The sequence below is a fragment of the Sphaerodactylus townsendi genome, linkage group LG03, assembly GCF_021028975.2.
Source record: "Sphaerodactylus townsendi isolate TG3544 linkage group LG03, MPM_Stown_v2.3, whole genome shotgun sequence".
Classification (NCBI taxonomy): domain Eukaryota; kingdom Metazoa; phylum Chordata; class Lepidosauria; order Squamata; family Sphaerodactylidae; genus Sphaerodactylus; species Sphaerodactylus townsendi.
Window position 1 is genome coordinate 125105952 of NC_059427.1, and position 24020 is coordinate 125129971.

Genomic DNA, 24020 nt, shown 5'->3' on the forward strand with positions numbered 1-24020 from the left:
GCAGAGCCAGTGGCCCTGCAAACTGAGTTTCTCGACTCACCCAGGAAGACAAGCAGGGCAGTGACTATGCTGCAGATCACAGGTAGAAGCAGACAGTGCAACGCCTGGCCTGCCAAGGAGCGGGGCGGAAACTGTGTGGACAAACGGAAAAGCCTCCCCAGACCCTTAATGATGGGCTGAGGGGAGAGGTGCTACCATGTTCCTTTTGGGTACCCAGCCTCCCGCTGCAGCCATCAGGAGACCACTCCTTGCCGGCTACACTACGCAGTGCCTGACCTACCTCAGAATCAAGTGACGTGATAACACGGGCGCGTTTCTCCCCGCTGTCCCGCCTCCACCGAGGTGCTCCGGTCAGCTGCTCCTTTTGTCACGTGACGCACTCGGGGAGGGCGGGGGCTCGTGAGTCTTCCAGCGCGTCACTGATCAGGTGACGGGGGACGGTTCTGCCTGATGACAGCTCGAGGGTTAGGGCGGCAGCCGGGAGTGCGGCGCTCACTCGCCTAGTACCGCGGAGATGCTGCGAAACGGGTCCGTTGGGGCCTCCTCCACTTCCAAGGGCGCGTCCGCCGCCCACCCTCCCGTGCGTGTCTGGTGCGACGGATGGTGAGTAAAGGTCCTTCCCCCGCCAGCCGCCGTCCCCAAGTCGGCAGTTGAGACTGAGACGCCTCCCTCGGTCTTTCTGTGACAACGGCCGGGGGCTGCCGCCGCAAAACGTGCGTCTCCATGGCAACGGCCACGCTGCTCCCTGGGTTGCCCCTGCTGCGTCGGGCTGCTTGGGCTGGTCGGCTGCGGGCTGGGGATTAATTTGGACGAAGAGCCGTGCAGGCTCCTCTCGCCTCTTTTCGCGTCCTCGTGTGGGGATGCCTCGACTCTCTGAGTCTGCTGGGCGCAGATCTACATTTTCGCTAATTCGCGACGGCTGTGCAATTCTGCCAGGGCCAGCCTAGGCATTGCGGGGACCTCGAGGAGGAGCGCCACTGCTGCACGTGCCCCGCAGCGTAATATCTGAGGCTGCACACTGGCGCCAGTCGCCAGTGCTTAGGAACTAGCTCGGTGTCGTCGGAGTCAACGTCCGTTGGATTGGGATTCACGCGATCAGAGAGCGTGTTTCCTTCCACAACTCCTTTGACCTTAATAAGACAGGCGGCTCCATCCTGCTTTTTCTTCTTGGGGACATCTTTTTTGGTCTGCATGGAGATCTCTGATCTCGCAGCACCTCTTGCCAGCACTGTCCCTGGCATTTGTATGTAATGATACTGAGCATGTGCTGCGAGTAGGTGAAAGATCAGGCGATCCACAAGCAGTTTGTTGTACTGGAGAGCTGAGGGCTGGGCAAATTAGATCTATCCCATTCCCAGCTCAGGACTCTTGGTAGCAGGTGACTGGGCAGTTATTGAGTAATTTGTGGCTGTGGGTTAACTCCTGCTCCCCTGTAGATTGGCTTGTGCCCTGAATTAGGGAAGTTCACGTGGCCCAATAAACCCATTATCCTAAAGGAACTGAATGTTCTCATCTATGCACACTGCAGAAAGGACTTTGGAGTTGAAAGAGGGTTATAAACTTCTGTTTCTTCACTGACACTATTTTCGAGGTTATCCTGTGTCCTGGATTGCCCTGGTTATGAGGTTGTGTATGTTTGTTGGTTCCAGTGTGACATTTGGTTATGATTATTGTCAAAAATCCCATGTGGCCTAAAATGAACTGGGGCCAGGTTTCATAGACCAAGCAAATATCTTTCAGGTCCATCAACCAGGATTGTAAATGGGCAGGGGTGGGTGTAAGAAGCACAATCTCTGCAGGAAGTGGTATCAAGGCACATTTTTCTTGGCATTTCAGAACTTTGTACAAATGATCCATCCCTTCTAGCACCTGCTTCCTTCTCTTATTGATGAAGAAAGTTGGTTTTGTGAGTTCTTGTGTTTCAGTATTCCCTGCACAATTGCTGCTCCCATCTTGGTGCTGTAGAAGTGTTCAGGAACCATGAATAGAATGTTTCTTCTTGTGTCTTGTTCTATTTCTGCCTGACTTTGAGACTGCAAGCCTATGAGTGATGTATGTAGTGCCTTATATTATCTTTATGTAATGCTTTAAACCCAGACTCTCTGTAAACAATATCATTAATTACATCCTGGTACATGTTTCTGCTCCAATGTGATTTATTTATGTAAAATATTTATACCTGGCTTTATCTCCTCAGACTTGAGGTCACAAATGAACAAAAGTTGCAAAGACACAAAAACATCATAAGTGTCTAGCAACAATTTAAAAACAGCGCACAATAGTGCAAAGTAGAATACCCAATGCAGATGGTTAAAACTCAGCCACCTCTGGTTTACACTCCGCCAGATGATCTCGAGAATAAAAACATTTTACATACTTTCCAGAATACAGTAAATGAGGGCACCTTCTATACTTGCTCTGGAAGGCAGTTCCAGAGCAATTGACCTACCACAGCGACAACCCATGACTTAACGCTTTCCAAATGGGCATTCCTAGGAGAGTGTACCACCTGAAGAAAGCTGTCTGAGGAGTGGGTGTGTTGTAAACAGCAGTAACACAATCATTAATCAGTCTGTCAAACATGTGTCTTACTCTTCTACTCAAAAACTCAAAAGTTATTCCAACTCCTCCATAGATTTATCTATGATAGGGCAGAAAACTTCATGACTGAGGGGGGATTTGAACCCAAGTAGTCCTGATGCAATTCAACCCCCTATGGCAGCATTACACTAGGTCAGGGGTAGGGAACCTGCGGCTCGAGAGCCGCATGCGGCTCTTCTGTCCTTGCACTGCGGCTCCATGAGCCGAGCTGCCGGCTTCATCCTTGCCTGCCCTGCAGGCAGCAGGGTGGGCGCACCAACTGCCCGCGGGTGGCTGGGCTGCGCCACGTGCTTCCTCTCGCCCGCCCCATTGGGACAGGGCGGGCGCTTTCCCAGCGGACAGCGAGGCCGAGCCACCGGCTTCACCCTTGCCCACCCTGCAGGCAGCAGGGCGGGCGCACCAAGTGCCCGTGGCCGGCTGGGCTGCGCCACAGGCTTTCCCTCTCGCCCACCCCGTTCGAGCGGGGTGGGCGCTTTCCCGGCGGCCGGCAAGGCTAAGCCGTTGGCCCCATCCTTGCCCGCCCAGCAGGCAGCAGGGCGGGCGCATCCATGCGCTTCTCAGAATGAGTGGAGTAAAAGGTAAAAAAAACCAATATATACAGTGTTATCTTTATTTTAAATGTCAAAAATTATTTGCGGCTCCAAGTGTTTTCTTTTCCCGTGGAAAACGGGTCCAAATGGCTCTTTGAGTGTTAAAGGTTCCCTACCCCTGCACTAGGTTGTTCTTATCCTGTTCTCTTTGCCTTCTAGCATTCAGGTGGTAATTGAGCTGGACTAATGTTGACAGAAACTAATAAATGTTTTATTTAATTCTTAGTAACACAAATAGCTTAGGAGCACGTGGCTTCTATGCTTACAGTGTCATTTGAAAACAGTTAATATATACAGTTCTGTCACATGCAAACTTCTTGCTTGCCTGCAAGCAGGTCCAGATCTACATTTTTTGAAGGGGGGGGGGTACAAAATGACATCCCCATATATTATATACATATTTTTCTTTATATAATCAAGGTATATAATCAACAACTAATTTAAAAGATAGAGTAAATTAGGTTGACCTCTATAAACTGTAAATGAATAATTATACTTTTTACATAATTTCATCTACCTATAATGTTTGAATATTCTGTTGATCTCTCTGCACACATAAAAACTCAATCCAAGAAGAAAGATTTTTAGCCTTTTTCTGGACATTTTTAAAAAATACAGCACACATAATTTGAACATGGCGAAAACCAAGCATACCACACACTCCTTTACAGCCTGATAAATCACACCCCAAGAAATGCTTTATTCGGTAATTATTCAGTCTAAATTGAAGCTACTATACTTTATTCACTGGGAAAGATCACTGGAAAAGACAGTAATTCTGGGAAACACTGAAGACAGTAGGAAAAGAGGAAGACCCACCACGAGATCAATTGACTCAGTAAAGGAAGCCATGGCCTCTCATGATTTGAGCAAGGTTGTTAACGAGAGGATGTTTTGAAGGTAATTGATTAAGAAGTCAAAAGCAACTTGATGGCACATAACACATGTGAACAGGCCCTCTGTTCTAGTCTCCCTCCCCTCCTTTCCCAAGGTATAAAATCAGGCTGTTTGGGAAAGACCAAGCCTATCAGGTCTACTCAGGGCCTTTGGCAAAGCCAAGCATAACACAGCTCCCAATTTCAAAGTAGCGGTGGCGAGGAAGAGCCCATCCTTTTCCCCTTTGCCCCATTTGACTTCAGGCTCCTCCAGGGCTTGCAGCTCCTTAGTAAAACACAAAGAAAGGGGGGTGGGAAAGAGGGGCACATTCACTCTAAAATGTTAACAGTCACCAGCCCCACCCTCTTCTTTCCCTGTGAACATTTAGAATGCTTTCTAAGCCCTCCCCCAGAAGGCTCACATCCCCTAAATTTATCACAGTGACTAATGAAAGCGGGGGGCGGGGGGGGGGACACAAGGAATTGGAGGGTCCTGCAGGTGGAATAGTAGAAGGTGCCTTGGCCAGGGGAATGAAGGAGATTAGCAAGGCCGAAAAAGACTGCCTGGGGGATCTACTACTGTGTAGAACTTGACACCTTTCAACATCTCCTTAGGACCTTTAACTCTCCCTCCTCTTCACTCACCATAGTCTCATCTGTCTAACAGCTGCAACCTCTGCCATACCAAAGGGTGCAACTCGATTCCCCTCTGAGGTCCAGGATCTCCCGCATCCTTTCCTCCCACTTCCTAGCAGCAGCCCTCTTGGGGGAAGGGGACGCGTGTGCATTGCAGAAGGAGCCATCTCTTCCATTCAGTTGAGCCTCCCCCACCTCCTCGCAGCAGCCCAATCACAAGGGAAGGGGGCACGCATGCTACAGAATGAGCCAACTCTTCTGGGCAATTGAGCTTCTCCCACCTCCTGCTACCCCTACCCTCCTAGATCCAGCCCTGCTTGCATGATATTCCTATTAGTTTGGTTAATGAGCTTTAAGAAGTGGGGCTGGAATGTCTTGCAGTGACAAAGCATGTAATGATCCATATGGCTTGATGTGAAGCAGAACAAGCAAGACAAGTTTCCATTAATATTCTCAATTGCCTCGTTGGCAAATAGGATCTGTTGCTATCACAGCACTTCAGGATTTGGGTAGCACAATCAGACCTGACTGTAAACTCCATGAAGAGACAAAATAGTTGTTACTGGAAGAAGGCCTTGGTCCTTGAAAGATGTTTTCTTCCCTCAGCAAAAACTAAGTCCAGGAAATAACTCTAGACCTTGTTATCAGGAATTTTGTGCAGTTGTGGAGCACAATGAATCTAGCATCTTGCATGTGTATGTCCTGGGTTGCATAAACTGCGTGTATATATCTCCGTCACCCTTTGGTATAGGTTACAGGGTACATGGTAGGGATGGGCAGCGCCTCCTTCAGATTTTCTCCATGTCATCCACGTGACTGTAGTCGTGATCATTAAGAAGTATGCTTAGGAATTCTGGCTCCAAGACCTAACCAAAGTTGCAATATGATAATTGAGTACTCCATTAAGCTTTAAAGCCAGATCAAATCTGAGGCATTAATGCCCTGTTCTGTTCATTATTGTGAACTTGTAATTCATGTTGTCATTTCTTTTGCTGTTATGGTTCCTGAATTTTTAGGTATGGGTATCTTTGACAAGCTTGAAAAAGGAAGTATTTAGCAGCCCAGCAATTTCCAGCCCTTTCCTACTGTTGGTATGAAGAAAAAGACCATTTAAAATGTGAATGTAATAGATGTGACCTGTGAAAAACATTTACATGAAAATGGAGTTGTGCCAAGTTTTTGATTAATGACTATATAGGAAGGTTAACTTATAATTGCATTTCAAGCATATCGTGTTTTACAATGGTACAATGACTGTGTGGGCAGCAATTGATTTACAGTGCTGACACGTGAATTTTTAAAAGCACCTTTACTGGAAGGTAGACTTGCACAAGTATGGCCCATGCATTCAGTTCCTTATAGCAAAACAAGATACCTGTCTAATAGTGCCTCTGAGAGGTTTACTCACTTGTGGGATGCTTTCCTCTTCCAGAGAATTTTATCATCTCTGTTTACAGCTCTCCTAGTTCCTTATCAGCAGGAGTGAAGCTGTATCCAACTGCAAAGCAAACACAGCAGCAGAAGTCACAATACTCAAGTGCTTTATTTTGTGTAGAGTCCCAAGGAGACACTCCCAGTGTGCCTTGAAGTTTTCAGGGGATAAATAAAAAATATTTCAATAAATGTTCTGCACAACGAAAGTATGCTATCTTGCAGTTAACATATCAGAATGCAGTACCACACATGGGAAGTCACAAATAATTGGGAAAGGGAGGGAGGTGGAGGAGCTCTGTTTCCCTACATGGGGATAGAGGGGTCACGAATCACTACTTGGATGGAGGGGTTGGACTTACAGCTACTTATGAACCATTCTCTCCCCCACCCACAAACACATTCTCTCCCCCACCCACAAACACATTTTTTGAGCACCAATGGGAGGATTCCACTTGTCCCAGAAAATTGTTGTGAGGAAGCATTTGGACTTAGAAAACTTGCTCAAGGACTGTGATTATTATTGAAATTATTTTGCAATCAAGTGTCCTTTATTAACAGTTCAAAATATATGTAATTTTCCAGGACAAGCTAAACTAAAACTACACAGAATAATGATCTGATGGCTTCTTTTCATCAGCAACATGACTTTGGAAGGGAATGATTTTCAAAGAATAGTAGCTGGGGAAGGAGCTTAGTCCTTACTAAATGACCTTTTTTCACAGAGAGAAATACATCTTACCATGACATACCTCTGCATACGCCAGCCATAGATATGGGCGAAACATTAGGAACAAAAACTACCGGATCCCAGCCATAAAGCCTGGAAAACCCACAACTGCCAGTTGATTCTGGCCATGAAAGCCTTCAACAGTTCATTGACCACTTTTCACTTGAAATGTCTCTCACTAGCCCTGCTCTCATTTTTACCTTCCTCAGAGTTTCAGACCTGACATTTCCTCATAAACGCATGACAGGTGTTGGGCAGAAGGCTGAAATCCCAGGGAGCAAGTTCAAAGAAGGAGTAAATCCCTTGTATCAGTTCTCTATTGTGCATCTCCATCTTCCAAGGATGTTGTGCAATGAAGAACCAACCGTCGGGTTAAGATTAAGGTTACACATGATTATGTTGTAATGTGCAATTTGGTCCTCATTGTATATTGGGAACTTTTAATAAAAACCTCTGAAAAGACTTATTTATTAAATATATATGACAGCCTGGTTTGCAGGTGTGTTGCTGGTCGCAACCAGAGACCTATAGGCACAATTGAAGGTGATGCAACCATTGCTGTCCTTGCTATCCTATCCTTCAATGGAAAGGTGAATAAAGCAGGTACCACCACCCCACCTAAAGCAGCACACACACACACCTTTTGCTAGCTTTCAGTCCTGGTGGGGAAACATGAATTCTTGCAGCTACCACAAGATATAGTATTGTTCAGTTTGCCCTCTTAGGAAGAATTTGTCAGATACAGACATGTTAGGACTTTCAACTTGTGGCTTTCCACTTGTGACTTGACCTCACTCAAATTTCTACAGATAATGGCAACTTTGCAGGTAGTGCATGAAACTTGGGACAAAGAAAAATGCCTGTTTAGTCGGAGGGCAGCGATGTGACTAGAAATAATGCCATCTGGGGAAGTGAACTCTGATTTGTGAAAGCTCATGAGGGAATAAAGACCAATGGACTTTAGGGGTCCACTGCTGTTTTGTTAGGAATCGAGCCATACTTCACTGCTTGTGAGAGCACCTCTTTAGTCAGTAAACAGTTCCAGGGGTGTTCTGGATGGGTACCTACTAGTCCAGATGACACTGTAGCATTCTATGCATGCTACAAAAGGAGAGTCTTGTGATATTGGTACCAGGCCAAGCTCTTCAAACAAACCCTTTTGTATTTTTTTTGTAGCTATGATATGGTACATTATGGGCACTCCAACCAGCTGCGCCAGGCTCGTGCGATGGGGGATTATCTTGTTGTGGGAGTCCACACAGATGGTAAGGAAATAGTCTCACTTTTGTCTATTTCAGAAGCACCTTTTTAAAGGATGCCCAGATTCCTTTCTTAAAACATTGTCATCCAGCCCCTACTAGAGTCCTCTGTGTTTTATCCACATGACCTTGGAGTTTGCAGATTCTGGGACTTTTTCTAAATGTTAGACTATATTAGGTTGAGTCTACCTAGACAAGGTAGGAATCAGTACAGTGTGCCCAGTAGCATTATTTCTGCATAATTGTTTTTAGCAGTCTTTTCTATGCCATCTCTCTTCAGATACACATTCTTTGAAGAAACTGCCAGTGATAGTAAAGGCCAGCTTTTTTCATTGCTTGTTGTGATAGAAGCATCGCCCCAATTCATTTATAGCTTTGTGAACAAGTCAACATAGAATTCTATGGAACAGGGGCAGTTAGGAAATAACAGCAAATACAAGCATAGACAGATTTAATGGGATTAGACAGATTCATAAAGGGTAGATCTGTCACCAGTTATTAGCTATGGTATCTAAAGAGAACGTGTACATTCAGAGGCAGTAATCCAGTGCCAGGAGGCAACATCAGGGAAAGCCTCAGCTTCTATGCCTTGTTGTTGGTCCTCCAGAGTAACTGGTTGGCTACTCTGTGAGAAAGAAGGCTAGACTAGTTGAACCATGTCTGATCCAGTGGAGCCCTTCTCATGTTCTTATGAGGAGGAGATAAACGGTTAGTAAAAGGCTTGAGGAGCAGAGACAGAGCTCCAAGGGAGCACGGGGGTGCGATGCACTGGCCGCGCATCCTTGTGGGGGCGTGGTGGGATGGGGGAGTTCTGGGGTGGGACGGGGCGAAGGCGCACCAGTGTACCAGGCGCTTTTCCCCCTTGTTATGCCTCTGTTGAGGAGTTAAAGGTTTTTATTGAAACTGTATCAAATTCGAGGAGAACTGTTTTAGACACAGGTGGAAACAGTTACTGTGAATTCAGCTGTGGGTAACTGAAGGAAATTCAATTTTCCAAAATGTTTGTTGAAATTGCTTGGATGAAATCCATGTAGAGTTGCCAATCTCCAGATGGTAGCTGGATATCTCCTGGGATGACAAGTGATCTCCAGGTGACAAAGATCATTTCACCTGGATCAAATGGCTGCTTTGGAAGGTAGACTGTATGGCATTATACCCTATTGAGATCCCTTCCCTCCCCAAACTCCACCCTCCTTAGCCTCCATCCCCACATTCTCCAGATATTTCTCAGCCTGGGGCTGGCAACCCTAAATCCATGGTAAGGTCTGCTAATATCAAATCTACTAAAAGTGGAGTTTACATAAATTTGTCTTGCTTCTTGAGAGCAAAAGTTCTGTCTAGTCAAGTACTGTGTCCTCAGCAATGGCTGGTCAGATGTCACTTGAATATTCATGAGCTAGGTTTCATTATGGTAGCCACTGCTCCTTGATTGTCTAGGCATCTGGCCTGATATTAATAAATTTTGTTCTTATCTTCAGCGGAGATCTCCAAGCATAAAGGTCCTCCTGTCTTCACTCAAGAGGAAAGATACAAAATGGTAAAGGCCATCAAGTGGGTGGACGAGATTGTGCCGGGAGCTCCCTATGTTACAACACTAGAAACTCTGGACAAATACAGCTGTGACTTCTGTGTGCATGGAAGTGAGTACGGTTATCTGTAACCAGCTATCTCTGCGTACTAACACTGGCCAGACTCAATGGAAATTTTCAGAACCTTCCAGTTTGCCAGCACTGATCTAATGTTCTTTGTCTTCCTAGATGACATCACACTTACTGTGGATGGCAAGGACACTTATGAAGAAGTAAAGAATGCTGGGAGATATCGGTAAATGTCTCCTTGCTAACTGATGCAGTTTTGCTTGAAATTTATGCCCATATCAGAATAGTGAGGTGTTGCTGAAAGGCTGCACATTGTATTTATTGCAATTGAGAATGTGTCAGTAGCTCCCAAGTGGTCTCATGTTCAAATGCTGATCAAGCCCAAGCCCACTAAGCTACATCAATATATCAGATTTTTTAAAAGACCATCCCAAAGTCATTGTCTTCTGATTAACCATAGCCTGTCTCAGGAATATTCTCATTGCAGTAAGGAGATCCAAAGTTGAGGATACTGTGGATACTTTTGGCAGCTGTTCCCAGAACCCCTTTCTCACTCTGACCTTGTCTTATTGCAGGGAATGTAAACGCACTCAGGGGGTGTCCACTACAGATCTGGTTGGCCGTATGCTGCTCATGACCAAGGCTCACCACAGTAATATTGTGAGTCAAAAAGAGGGACAGGGAGTGGGGAGACAGAGACTTCTCTCCATCTGTTTCCTATGGTACTAAGGTCTTCTGCTCTAAGTTTGCTTCCAGGGCAGATTGCAGTAATGTTTCTGAGGTCTACAAGCTGTCTGGGGAAAGCCAGAAGACTGGAATCTGTTCATCCCTGCGATATGTGCCAGTACATGTTCTGCTTGGCAGAAGCCCTCTAGGTAGCAGATGCCAAAACCAAAATGAAGCATATGTTTGATGAAGTGGCCTTTGAAATGAATTCAGACTTGTACTATTAGTGTTTAGACCTAGTGCACTGTGTGGGTGAACTGGTGAGAAGGGAAGATAGGGGAAAATGTTGTTTGTGTGGGATACCAGATGGCAGTGTTGGGAGATTAGGGAAAAGGAGTTTAAGTGGGTTGCACGGAGAAAGGGAGAGGGGGGGCTGCAAAGGCATGTGTGCAGCTGTGCAAGGGTGCTTCAGTTTTTCAGATGGGCAGTGTGATTAGTCCCCCACGGCTACACTTGAGAGTGGACCAAAAACAGCTGGTTTTGAAGTTTCACTTTGTTACTTATGGGAGGTTGAAAATGAACTCCAACAATATCCTCCACAACATCTGCACGAATTTCAGCTGAGAGCTTATCTCAGTGTGGGTAAATTTTAGTAATGGCAGCTATGCCTAATCTGATGCAGAGTTCATATTTCTTTCCTGAACTGAAATGATCCAGCATGAATTATTCACCAATGTCACACACCCTTTCATTCTCAGGATGAAGATGTGGATTATCAGAAGCACAAAGATAACTTTGGGAAGGTAAGGGCCAGTGCCCACCTGTGATGACAACTGAGGCCTGGCTGGGACAGTGTCCCTGGAATGTATGTCGCTTGTTTCCAGCCTGGGGATACCCTGACCAAACTTGACTTTGAAAATGATGATGGGGAAATGACCTGATTATGAGTTAACCAGAGTCTGTTCATAACCCACAATTATATAAGAATCCTAACCAGGCAATTCCACACTGATCGTAATGTGGGCTGAAATTATTGTGACATCTTGGGAGAAGTAAAGGCAATGTTTTTCCTAGATATAGGACACTGTTGCATAGTGGTTTCAAGACATACCAGAGATCCCCCACATGCCTATAAACCAGGAGACAAGCCACCTACAGTTTTCTGTGTCCTTTCATTCCCCTCCCCAACTGGATTTTAATTATGCTGCAGCTAGACTGGAGAAAATTAATAGGGAAGGTGGTAGATTTGAAAAAGGTACAGGCAGGACAAGTTACAATTTCTTTGACTCCTGATCCAGCGTCAAATTAAAAGCCACTGAGAGAAGCTCTAGACTTCAGCCTTTCAAGCTTAGCAGACACACATTCATCTGGCACTAACAGTGTACTAACTTGCCAAGGGAGTGTCTGTTTGCTGTTGCATCTTTGGTTCCTGCTGCTTTGGAATCTTGGCTTCTTATCGAGAAGGATTTGTAAAGGGAGAAAAATCAGGTCAGTGATCAAGGAATGTCTTTGGAGTTTACTACGCCTGGGTTTTAGCCTCACTGAAGGCTTTGTTTGGAACCCTGTTTAGGTAGTCTGGGTGTTTCTTGAGCTCCTTCAATATCTGGCCTTTTATTTATATAACGGAGAGAATTATATGGGGTGATTACTGTGCCTTGCCTGTCCTGCTTCTATTCTCAATGATCCAGTTCGCCTCTGGCCTCAAGGAAGTTCCTTTTGTACCATGGTTGTAATACCACAGAGGTATTGATTGAACTAGCTGTATAAACAGTGCCCATTCCTCTCACATGGGGGAGCTAACATTCCATTCTGCTCCTCTGAATAATTATTGGTACTGGTGTGTGTGAGTGTGTGTGTGTGTGAGAGAGAGAGAATCAAAACTCCCCTCAAAAAACTGGTCTGGCAAGAGCGATGGAACAGAACTTGTGAGGCAGCGTGTATATTAGGAACTATATGGGGAGGGCTTCTTGTTATATATATACAATTTTGGTGGTTGTGTTGTCTCTGGATCTCTCACTAGATACTGTTTCAGCTCAAAAATCTTAAAAAGACCAGATTAATGTGCAGAATCCAACATATATACTTTTCTGTATGAAAAGTATGATTTTGACTGGAAGAATTAAAATGGATTAAAATGGTATTTTAATAATTTTATTTTTCTTTTCTCTAGTGAAATTATTTGATAACACTCTGAAGGCTTGTTTCCAAATTTTTCCAAAAAATTTCCAAAAAATATCCATCTTGTACAGCTCAGCATTCTTTAAATCTTGTGTACACTCTTTTCAATTCTTATTGCAGTTTAAAACATTCTGCTCTCTAACATGTGAGAGTTCCTTGTTGCCTTACACTGCAGTTCTGTTTTATGAATCTGAGAACTCAAGTATGTTTCCTGTTGTCAGTATTTTTCAACTCTTTTATATTTTCAATAAATGGCATGCCCAACTGACCTCTGAGGCAAAATTAAAACAAAAATATTTATTCAAACTGTCCTACATCACTTGTCTGATCTCTTTCTTTTATCAAGGCCAGTTTTCAAATATTGATAGCCTTGGAGGTTTGCCTTGGCGAGGATCTGTATATATCCAATATATCCTAGATCGGATCAACCTTCTGAATTTTTATCATACCGTAGTAAAAAGGGAGGCCAATAAAAATTTATTATGGAGTAGAAATTAATAGATACTGCATAAAAGCATAATAATTCAAACTCAGTGAGACTTTAGGAAGACACCCGCAGGTATTTCTCTACAACCCCTATGACATGTATCATCGATGCCTTTTCAGGATAGATTTCGCTAAAGATCTAACATTATCTGTTACTGCATCTGTGGTTTTCTCAGCACTTCGTTAAAATCATAAAAATATATCCCTTCACAAACTTATCTCTGTCTTCAAATGGAGATTTATAAAATTTTATTGTTCAGTGTACAGTCCATGAAAACAATTCAGTATCACATACCTTCCTAATTTGTTTTTTAACACATAGCACAATTTTTAAAAAATCTCTTCATATAATTGCAGTGCCTCCCTTTTTAGTGAGATCAGCAGCTGCAAATACATCCTTCAATTTCATATGTGTCGAATAGTGTTCATGACTTTTCTTAGGTTGGGCTTCCTGTAGGAATAAAACACATACCTCACTTTCTTAAGCAGCATGGCATACTTCTATCTCTTTTGGGGGTAATTAAGCCCCTTCAAATATTGGGTTAAGAAGCCCCTTCATTTATTCGACCCCTTGCCCAGTTAGTCTGGAACAGGGGTAGGGAACCTGCGGCTCTCCAGATGTTCAGGAACTACAATTCCCATCAGCCTCTGTCAGCATGGCCAATTGGCTATGCTGGTAGGGGCTGATGGGAATTGTAGTTCCTGAACATCTGGAGAGCCGCAGGTTCCCTACCCCTGGTCTGGAAGTTCAGGCTAAGTTGCCATCAATATGCAGATGACACCCAGCTGTATCTGGATACCATCCCAGATAATTTGGCCAGGTGTCTAGAGGCTATGGTGAGATGGTTGAAGCACGTGGTGAGATGGTTGAAGCACAATCAACTGAAACTTATTCCACCCAAGACAGAGGTTCTGTGGCTGTGCTGGGGAGGTTCAGGATTGGAACCCTACCTGCTGAATTTAGACAAGGTGGAATTAACATCTACACCTACTATCAATAACTTGGATATGACTCAGGATGCCTCCCATTCTATGAAGGCCTAGATCGCAAATGCAGCCAGAATGGTGTTTTTTCATCTTTACCAGGCTAAGCAGTTGGTGTCCTATCTGTCTCATCCCAACCAACCTACTGTGATCCATGTAACAGTCACCTCCAGACGAGACTACTGTAACTCCCTTTACGCAGGGCTGCCCCAGAGGCTGCTTGAGAAACTTCAGCGGGTCCAGAATACATTGGCAAGGATCCTTACAGGGATGCCTTAATACCTCACATTCAGCCTGTACTCCGCCAGTTGAACTAGCTCCTGGTTGAACACTAGATAAGGTTTGAGGTTTTGGTGTTAACCTTTAAAGCTCTAAAATGTCTGGGACCTTTTACCTGTGGAACCAACCGCCTCTCCCAACATAACCCCCAGAGGGCATTAGGCTCTACTGCACAAGTGTCAAACTTGCGGCCCTCCAGATGTTATGGACTACAGTTCACATCATCCTCTGCCAGCATGATGCTGGCAGGGGATGATGGGAACTGTAGTCCATAACATCTGGAGGGCCGCAAGTTTGACACCTATGCTCTACTGGAAACAATCTGCTGGTGGTCCCTGGCCCTAAAAGCATCTGGCTGTGGTCAATCAGAGCCAGAACTTTTTTGACTCTGGTCCCAGCCTGGTGGAACTCTTTGTCAACAGAGACCCAAGCCCTGTGGAATCAATTCTGCCAGGCCTATGGTTGCGGCAGCAGCAGTTACATCATTGCTGGCCTTCCTACCCCCATTTCTAACCATTTTAGTTACCTTTATTTATTTGATTAGCTGTTTTGATTTTGCTTCTGTTTTTTGTTGTTTCCTTATGTCTCTCCCTCCCTGGTTGGTCATCCTAGGTAATATAAATGAAATGAAATAATTAGAGCACCAATGGGAATTTTAATTGATGACATTTTAAATTGTATTATGTATTTTAATTCATTGTATATTTTTATGATGTTGACCACCCTCAGCCCAACTCCAGTCTGGAAAGGATGGTATACAAATCGAATAAAATAAATACAAAATAAATCATTTACCAAAAGAATCTTTCAGAGACCCATTCCAACATATATGACAAAATCCCAAACGTTTACAAGATACCACCTTCTAACGAAAGCCATTTTATTCTTCTTGTATCTATGATTACTCTAGTACCTTCAATAATTTATGAGCTTCCTGTACTATTTGGTATTGTAATCTGCTCCTTATTTACAAAATGGTAAGTCTAAATTGGGTTTACCTGATATTTTTCTGCTGGAGCAGCTCAGTCAAAAATGTTAGACAGGCAGCCCAGTTCAGAGCCCCAGGCTGTTGGGGACAGCATCACTGCAGCAGTGCCCTGTCACCTCCAGAGGGCTTTCTGGCAGCATAGGCATTCAGAAAAAGCAAAAAAAAAAAAAACCTTCCAGAAACCCCTCCAGAAAATGGCTGCAAAAGGGTAGTATAAGTCCAGGACCCAGGCTGTGGCACTACCAGCCTCAAACCCAGCGTAGAAGCCAACTAATGTCAGCTTCACCCCTGAGAACGCTCCATCCTATCTCCTTGTCAGCATCTGTTTGGACACAAGTGCAGCTGCGTGGTGCCCCAGACTTCCGGCTTTTGTCGCCACAGAGTTGAAGGGTAGCTAGCCACCAGCGTCTTTACCCCTCTGCTGGTGTGAGTGCGCCTTGTCCCAGTGAAGGGGGCAAACGCATTAGTGTAGCCCCACAACGCCTCCTCAAGAGGATTCCCCCTTCCCAGATTGGGCTTCTAGACAAGGTACCAAAATGAAGATCATTAAAAGCTAACTTTGTGTTCTCCGGTGTATTAAAACCTTTATTCTTCCAAATATTCATAAATGTTCTTTTTCACTCAAAGAAAGAAAACTGCCAAGGTATCCCTGGACTTTTTTTTAGCTGCTTTGCTTTTTCAAACCCAATCCTAACTGCCCCATCTATTCCATAGGTGCCTCCTTGGGCAAACCATGATAATCCAACAGTATTGTCTGTAAGTAACCAGTTGGAGCATCCTTCTCCACATATTCTGTAAAGTCCTTCAACTTCAGATTATGGCTCCTAAATCCATAATTTCTTTTAAACTTAGCATAATATTATCATAATCTTTTATGTCCTGCAAAATTTTTGGTTGTTGATCTAATTTAGCTTTCAATAGCTTATTCTGACCCTTTAATTCCTCAATTCTTTTTGTTGTTCATTTATTTGAGTGTACAATAGGGTTATTTCCCCCATAAATTCCTTTAGTTTATTCCCTATTTTTCTTTCATCCTTTTGTCTACTTCTGTTAATCTTTCTTCTAACTTCTGGTCTCTATTGACCTGTATAAGTATATCTTCCAAGTTCTCAAGTTCCTTAGTCAACAATTTTATAAAAGGCTCTCCCCATCCTCATGCTTCCATTAACTTATTTTCTACTCAGAGATCAGGTATTCCTATTATGCTTCTTCCTAGCTCTTGTGTTAATGAACCAATCACCCCCTTCCATTTAAATTATCATAAACAAATATTTAAAATGCTTATATATTGAATCAATATGTATATTACCATGTAAAAATTAATTCCAAAATCTTCATGTATCTACATTATTAGTTTTTTTAACCAAGCTATTTAAATCGGCATAATTCCAAGACAAACTATAACAGTTCAAGTAAAGAGTGATATAATCCCTTCCAATCAATGTCTGTCCTAAATAATTATCTTTTCACACCTAAACTCACAATGATCATAAGGACTCCAAAAAATTACTATTGATCATTGTTCATAAAATTAATTTACTTCATCGAGATAAAACTTCTCAAATTAATACCTTATTTCAAATAAGCTGAACTTTACATGACAGAGGGTACAGTAGTGATGGTTCACCAAGCTGGTCACAATGGTGAAAAGCAAATGGGCTGGGCTGGCTTCCAGTTGGTTTCAAAGATAGTGCCAAAGATGGTGTCTTCAGTGGCATCCTGTGCACCCACCTGCCACGTGCGTCAGATGCATAGCCTCTGATTGAAGATAACCAGTGGGATGGCTGACTCTTTCTGCTGGTGCACAGACCGCCAGTCTCCTCTGCCTCCATTTGCTGGAGAGAAGGCTTTTCTTCTACCAGCACTTAGTCAGTGATGCTGTCAGCTTGCTGGGAGAAGCATCTGATGGTACTTGCTTCCTGTTTTGGTTCGGCTCATCCCCAGACACTTAATGTGGTATTCTAATAACTTCAGTCAATATGATTGTCTTGCAAGAAAGAAATCACATGATAGAATTAATCTGTAGTTAATGTAGTTGACATACCAAATGGTAAGTACATTAATTAAAATGGAGCATTGGGAGAGGAAACCACACTTTAATTATGTGGTTGCTTTGATTTTAAAAAATGAGATTAATTTCTTAATGGCATAACTGACCAGTTTAATATAATTTCATGAGTACAACAAAGAAAATTTGTGTACATCATGTTTCCCAATTCTGTTTATCAAGTTCTTGTCAGATTGTTCCATATTTATAATTCTCAAATCTACAAATGAAAATGTATGTAGTTCTTCAATGAAGTTTCTAGTTTTCCTATTAGTCTCTCTACATGGTTGTGGTCTTTGCTAATAACTATTCCTTCATACACTCTGTCTTAATTAGCTGTCTTCATAAAATGAGTCATTTTGTGTGAATAACTTTATATGTGTGTGTGTACACATATACACATACATACACACACATATATATGTCAAGAGTCAGTTATGCGTACATGTTTTGTTTTCCATGAATTCAATACTATTCTGTTAGCTATTAACAGGGCTCTAAATTAGAAACAATATTTGCTCTAGATTAGAGACAATAATTTTTCAGACAGGATCAATTATGCTGATAAATATGGCAGTATCAGTGATGGAAATAATAAATAAATAGTACTCTAGATTAGAAAACATTTTTGGACAGAATCAATTATGTTGATAAATATGTCAGTATCAGTGATGGAAAAGAGAAATAACAAGTTGAAGCGATTGTAAGATGTATATTTTCTGCCCAAGTGGAATAATGTTTAATATGTGCTCCATTCACCAGGGTCCAAAAGGTCACAGTCCCTGGACTGGAGTCTCTCAGTTTTTGCAGACATCCCAGAAGATCATCCAGTTTGCATCAGGCAAAGAGCCACAACCAGGGGACACCATCATCTATGTAGCTGGTGCCTTTGACCTCTTTCGTATCCTGCTTCTTTTTTGGGATGATGACAGACTGAATTGGGGGAAGTATATTTGAGGCACATTAGGGCCTCCTGAATTCTGCATCTCAAGTCTCAAGGAGTCTTCTGTTCATGAAAAAAAACACACGTGAGCTTTTGTTGCTCTGTTTAGAAATGATAATCCCATGCAATTCCTTGGCCTCTTCCTGAGAATTCTCCCTTCAGTAGTTAATGTACTCTGAGTTACAGCCATGTGCTAAGAAATCAGCCCCATAATACACCCTTTTTCATTTCATAGCACAAACATTCAATTAAGTATTCATAGCTTTAAAAAAAATTTTAGGGGGGAAGGCTGCAAAATTGCCGTGGACCAATAGTGTGTATTGGTTTGTCATGTTGTAAGCAGCAGCCAATCAATGCTGTGTCTAGCTGGCTTCTGTTGCCAACTGGCAGTAGTGGCTCTTGAGCTCCATGCTGGGCAAGGAATTGTACCTCTATGAACAGCTCAGTGGCCAATTATGCCCAAGGGGTCTTCTGCATGATGGGGGCGAATGTCCACTGCAGCAAGATTTCTTGTACAGATGTATTTCTTCAAGGCCCGCTTTCACTTTCCATTCTCTCCAGGGCAAGTGAGACCACTTGTAGCATGATTTTAATTTTCTTTGTCATCAGAGTGGGACCGATTTGCCAGTGAGCACAGCTTTGCCCCAGACCTCTCCCCTCCGCCTGCAGTCAGTCCCTGCCTATCCTCACCCCTCCCATTCCCTCCCTCTGCTTTGCACGCCTTCCCCTTTGCCCCCTCCCTGTTGCTGACTCCTTCCCGCTTCTTGTTCTGCTGGATTGTTTTTATTGCCTGTGACCTTCCCACTCCTGTATATCTGTATATCTTTTTAAATTTTTAATTTCTTATATTGATAAATTGATGTAAAAATAACACTAGTCGATCCATCCAAACACCTGATTTGCCCATGCATTGTCCCCCATTGTCTCTATTCCTTCTTATTGATCAACAGACTGCGGAATCTCCAGCCCTCCTAGTTTTACACACAAGCATTCAGTGATTCGAGACCACACTGAGAATAGGCCATCGGTCTTGACCAGGGATCTTCAAACTATGGCCCTCCAGATGTTAATGAACTACAATTCCCATCAGCCCTGCCACTTGGCCATGCTGGCAGGGGCTGATGGGAATTGTATTCCGTGAACATCTGGAGAGCCATAGTTTGAAGACCCCTAGTCTTGACGCTTGGTATTTACAGCACATTGGAAGAGGATGATCAGGAACTCTGGGAGTTTAGCAAAAGGTGGTCCACATTGTCTTTTTGCAGTTTGTGCGCCACCATTACTCTCTCATCACTTCCCACCATAGAAGACAATCAGTGACCAGGCAAAGTGTGCAGATGCCGTATTCAAGGCTTTTCTGTAATCATCACCCTCATCCTCATCAAATCCATCATGCTAAGTAGCATATTGGACAAGTGTTCTCCAGCATTTCCAGTCGTGGGCGAGTGTTTGAGTCTCTTCCCATGCAATATTCAGTGCCTTAAGGCCTTGCTTGAATGTTCTCCAGGTGTTTTGGGGGCATCCTTGCTGTTGTTTTGCATCAGGAGGTATCATTGCTGTCTTTGGAATCTGACCGTTCTCCATGTAAAGGACATGGCCAGCCAGTCGGAGTCTTTGATATAGCAAAATGAGAATTTAAAATTTGAATTTAAAATTAAAGTACACATGCCCGATAGAGAACTTGTGAAAACAATCAGATATTGCGGAGATCACCCTCTCCTAGACACAAGCAAAAAGCCAGCTGATGGGTAATGCCTGCCCAGTTGCAAACAGGGCAGTGGGTAACAATATCAAACATGCCCCAAAACAAAAACTCTGCGGTGAATTCACTCTGGGGCTGCAAGAAGCTCGCTGTACGTAATCAGCCACTGAGTGTGCTTTGTAGCCATCGTAGCCACCACACTTATGCTTATGTGCACTCAAATTCAAATGGTTTGTTCACAGCAGTTGCTAACACTAGCAGGAATAACCATATGGTTTGTGACAAGGTAAAGTTGCTCTTCATCACTCTGACAGTATGCCACAGGATTTCTTCCTTAATTCATGCTTCCTCCAGACATTGGTCATGTGGATTTTCTGGAGAAAGTGCACAAGTTGGCAGAGCGACCCTATATCATTGCGGGACTGCATTTTGACCAGGTATGTCTTAGTGCCATAGTACCTGGGCAGGCAAGGCAGAAGGTTACTTAATTCCTCCTCGTTAAAGACCAGCAGGGCCAGACTAGTGATACATGTTATCTGTCATGTGCAACATTTGGGAACTAAAGTTCCCAAGTATTTTGGGACTGGATTTTGTTGTGTGGTATGAGAAGAGGAGGGAAAAAACAGGAGGCTGCCAGTCATTTTGACTGGGGGAATATTGTGCAAGAGGGAAAGGCTGAATCTCCTCCCATCCCGTCCCATGCTCCCACACTGAATTTGGCCCTAGAGTGCTTTGGAACATTAGTTCGTCAATTTATCTGTAACTGCAAGTCAGGTCAGGATCTGCAGCCTACCTCGAGTCATACGCAGTGTCTAGCTGAGCCTTGTTGAGAATATGGTGTCTTCTTTGTGCTAGTGGTGATTTCTGTGCATTAACCCACAGGAGGTGAATCTGTACAAAGGCAAGAATTATCCCATCATGAATGTGCATGAACGAACTCTCAGTGTTCTGGCTTGCAGAGTGAGTATGTGGCCCTGGTCTACCTCTACAGATCTTACTTGTTCCTGTTACTTTCTAAAACACATGCTCTAAGTTAGGTCTGATTCGACTAGGATGTTGATGGGAAACTTTCCAAGGACATGGCAAATGCTGAAGGATGTGCTATGAACTGTATAATAGCTGGATTGCCTGCTAAATGAGGTCATTTTGCCAAGGCCCAGCATGGTGTGGTAAAATATGGTGTTACATGTTCCTTACTTTCCTGGCCAGTGACGGATTCCGGGGCAGCCCTTTCTGGGTTGCTTCCCTTTAGAGAAGAAAGCACTGGGGGCTAATGGGGGCATGTATATTTATGAATGAAGCAAATATTACAAGTAGAGCACTGGAGAGACAAAGAGGTACTCCTGCGGGACAGCAGATCTGCTACCTGCATCAAATCTCCAGAAACAGAAATATCCTACAGCCAAAGTGCTTCAGATGGCTCTCAAAAGTCTATCCTTTCCCCCCGCAAACTGTTCTGATGTCAAAACTGCTGTTTCTTCACACAGAGAGAAAAACTGGTCTTTCAGCTGGAAGAGATCACCATTTTCATGCTCTGATGAAAACTCAGACATAGCCTTCTCCTAATGGTTCATGTTTCTGATGAACCCATTGGCTGAGAGAACATTTTATGCACCAATAAATCCATGAGTCTTTAAGGTGCTACAGGCAGCCAGTGAATATGGCTGATGCCTTCACCCCCATTTTCTTCTAAGGATTGTCTCTCAGTATGGTATATTAACATTATTTTGTCCTAGGACCTAACAACATAAAGCAAGCAAAATTTTCCGCATTGTGATTGAGGGAGGAGAAATACAATTCATTTCTAACTCTGCAAATGAGTTGCTTCCTGTGTTGGTGGGATGAGGACATTTGTCAGGGTTACTCCGTGCTTTTGTAGTCTGTGGGGAGAGGGAGGGAGATTAATACCAGGAATATTCATTCTATGTGTCTAGTTTTTGGGGCACTCTCAGCCCGTGTTAATTAAAGGGATCCTAGTACAGCTCTTGTTATGCAGGCGATGCTGAGTGAGTTATGCCTGAGGGTGTTAGAGTTCAGCACTAAACAAAAAGCCATATTCTGCAGTGTGGAACTGGAATAAATGTTGCAAAACTGAACTTCTAAACAACATTCTTTCTGTCTTGCTACTGTTTCAGAATAAGGATTTAAAAAATTAAAATAATCAAAGGAGAATACAGAGATGGTACTCACAGGGGTTTAATAGGTAATAAGTGTATGTTGCGGCAGAGAAACGTAGACTGGAATTCCTGTAGAGTGAGCTGCGCTAAATGAAACTCCCCTGATACCACACAGAAATCAAAAATTGCCCAATTATTTCCATAGTTTTCTCTCCAGCTATGGTAGTAGAAACAGCTGATTTTAAAAAATAAATCTGAGATTCTCCGATATCTCCAAAAAACTATTTGATTTTTCTTTATATTCCACAATTGATGTTTGTTGCAATGACGTTGTGCAAATTTCCAAATATCTGTCTTTTTGGAATGGCAGTCTTTCTTGCACAATCCTAAGGTCTGTGTTAATCAAGGGATAGGCTGCTGTAGCTGTTGTGTCCTAGTGAAACTTCCCAGGTGCTGCAGATATTCCTCCCATGCCTTTATATTCAAAATGCAGAGATGGGAAACTAGAGCCATGGTTAGCTTTTCTCTGTTTCTCTTTCCCTAGTATGTTTCTGAGGTGGTGATTGGAGCACCTTATGCAGTCTCTGCTGATCTGCTGGATCATTTTAAGGTGAGTCTCCTCTGGGTACATGTGTTTGTATATGATTTCTTACAGCAAATCTGTATATATAGCTAGGCATGTGATCTGACAACAGGAAGTATTCATATACGTTAATATTGGAAACTGCATTCTTGCTCCAAGGCAGGGTGTGCACTGTTATTGCCAGTGAACCATGGAGACAATATCTTTCTTTCTTTTTTTAAACTGAGGGCTGATAGCTTGAGAAAGGGGACACCTTTTGGTGAAACCAGTTTCTTTCCTTGGGGGAGAAAAAATAACAGGCTACATGTACACTTAAATAGACTTGCACGTACTTTAAAAAAGGGACCATTTAAAACTGTTTCCAAACTGCTTCAGATGTGGGGAGATGGTGGCAGATTACTCATGGGGTATCTGCCATGCCCTGGCAGCTGAAGCGCATTGTGGCAAAAATTTTTGTCCTGATGTTCTTTCTCCCTGGCACTTTGCAGGAGCGGAAGCGCGTCAGGGCAAGATACTCTCGTTTCTGCCGTGACTTTCTGCCGTGTCTTTTATGCAAGAGTAGGGCAAGGGCAGGGCAGGGCCAGCCATGGGTAATTGGCTGGTATTTCTCATCAGGCATGCTATCCACTTGGCTTTCCAGACAGTTACATTATAATGTGCACTCATCTGTTAACAGCAGTTCTAGTTATGCTTCTGGGTGCTGGCCTTGATTTTGTTTTCAGCTACTGTTTTGGAGCACTGGATAAATCTGTAAAATTAGTTTTGCCAGGGGCCATGTCGGGACAGGAAAAAATGAACAGTGTAATACAGATAATACAGATAATACAGATAATACAGACACTCTAATTCTGAAAAGCTATCATTTCTACATGGCCTGTTGGACAAAGAGAAAGCTTTTGCTGTGACAAAGTAATGAGAAGCTGCTAACATCTTCTGCTTCTGCCATGGTAACATTGGTTACACTTTCAGAATTGTTTGGCAGATGTTTCTCTTTACCTCTAGTGGGTCTGCACTACATCTGTGCTCCCTATGTCTAATGGTTAAGTTATAATCCGAGTGTGATGATATTTACTTCCTTTGCAGGTTGATCTTGTATGCCATGGGAAGACAGAGGTAGTACCAGACAGGGATGGGTCAGATCCGTATGAGGTAAGAATCAGAAAAGCTGGAACTTTTTCTCAGAGCTGTTGATATTCTTGGCCCAAATTACAGTATATGGCAGGTAGGCAGATTTTCTTATGGAAGGGATGTGTGTTCAGCAGGGGGATACAGGTACATGGCTATATCTTCTATTAATACTGTGGAAACTGACCTTCTGTCTCCATGA

The 24020-nt window shown here is 43.4% G+C and overlaps 1 protein-coding gene across 1 annotated transcript in view; it reads left to right on the forward strand.

Annotated features, from left to right (window-relative positions):
- Nucleotides 1–414: 414 nt before the first annotated feature.
- The window catches only part of PCYT2 (phosphate cytidylyltransferase 2, ethanolamine), a 30020-nt gene continuing 6414 nt past the window's right edge, over nucleotides 415–24020 (forward strand). Inside the window, exons 1-11 of the mRNA XM_048490204.1 lie at nucleotides 415–603; nucleotides 8040–8128; nucleotides 9601–9762; nucleotides 9880–9946; nucleotides 10296–10380; nucleotides 11145–11189; nucleotides 18111–18249; nucleotides 20348–20430; nucleotides 20876–20953; nucleotides 22655–22720; nucleotides 23777–23842. Coding sequence (XP_048346161.1) covers nucleotides 515–603; nucleotides 8040–8128; nucleotides 9601–9762; nucleotides 9880–9946; nucleotides 10296–10380; nucleotides 11145–11189; nucleotides 18111–18249; nucleotides 20348–20430; nucleotides 20876–20953; nucleotides 22655–22720; nucleotides 23777–23842 — 969 coding nt within the window. The 5' untranslated portion in view covers nucleotides 415–514. The remainder of the gene's footprint in view (nucleotides 604–8039; nucleotides 8129–9600; nucleotides 9763–9879; nucleotides 9947–10295; nucleotides 10381–11144; nucleotides 11190–18110; nucleotides 18250–20347; nucleotides 20431–20875; nucleotides 20954–22654; nucleotides 22721–23776; nucleotides 23843–24020) is intronic.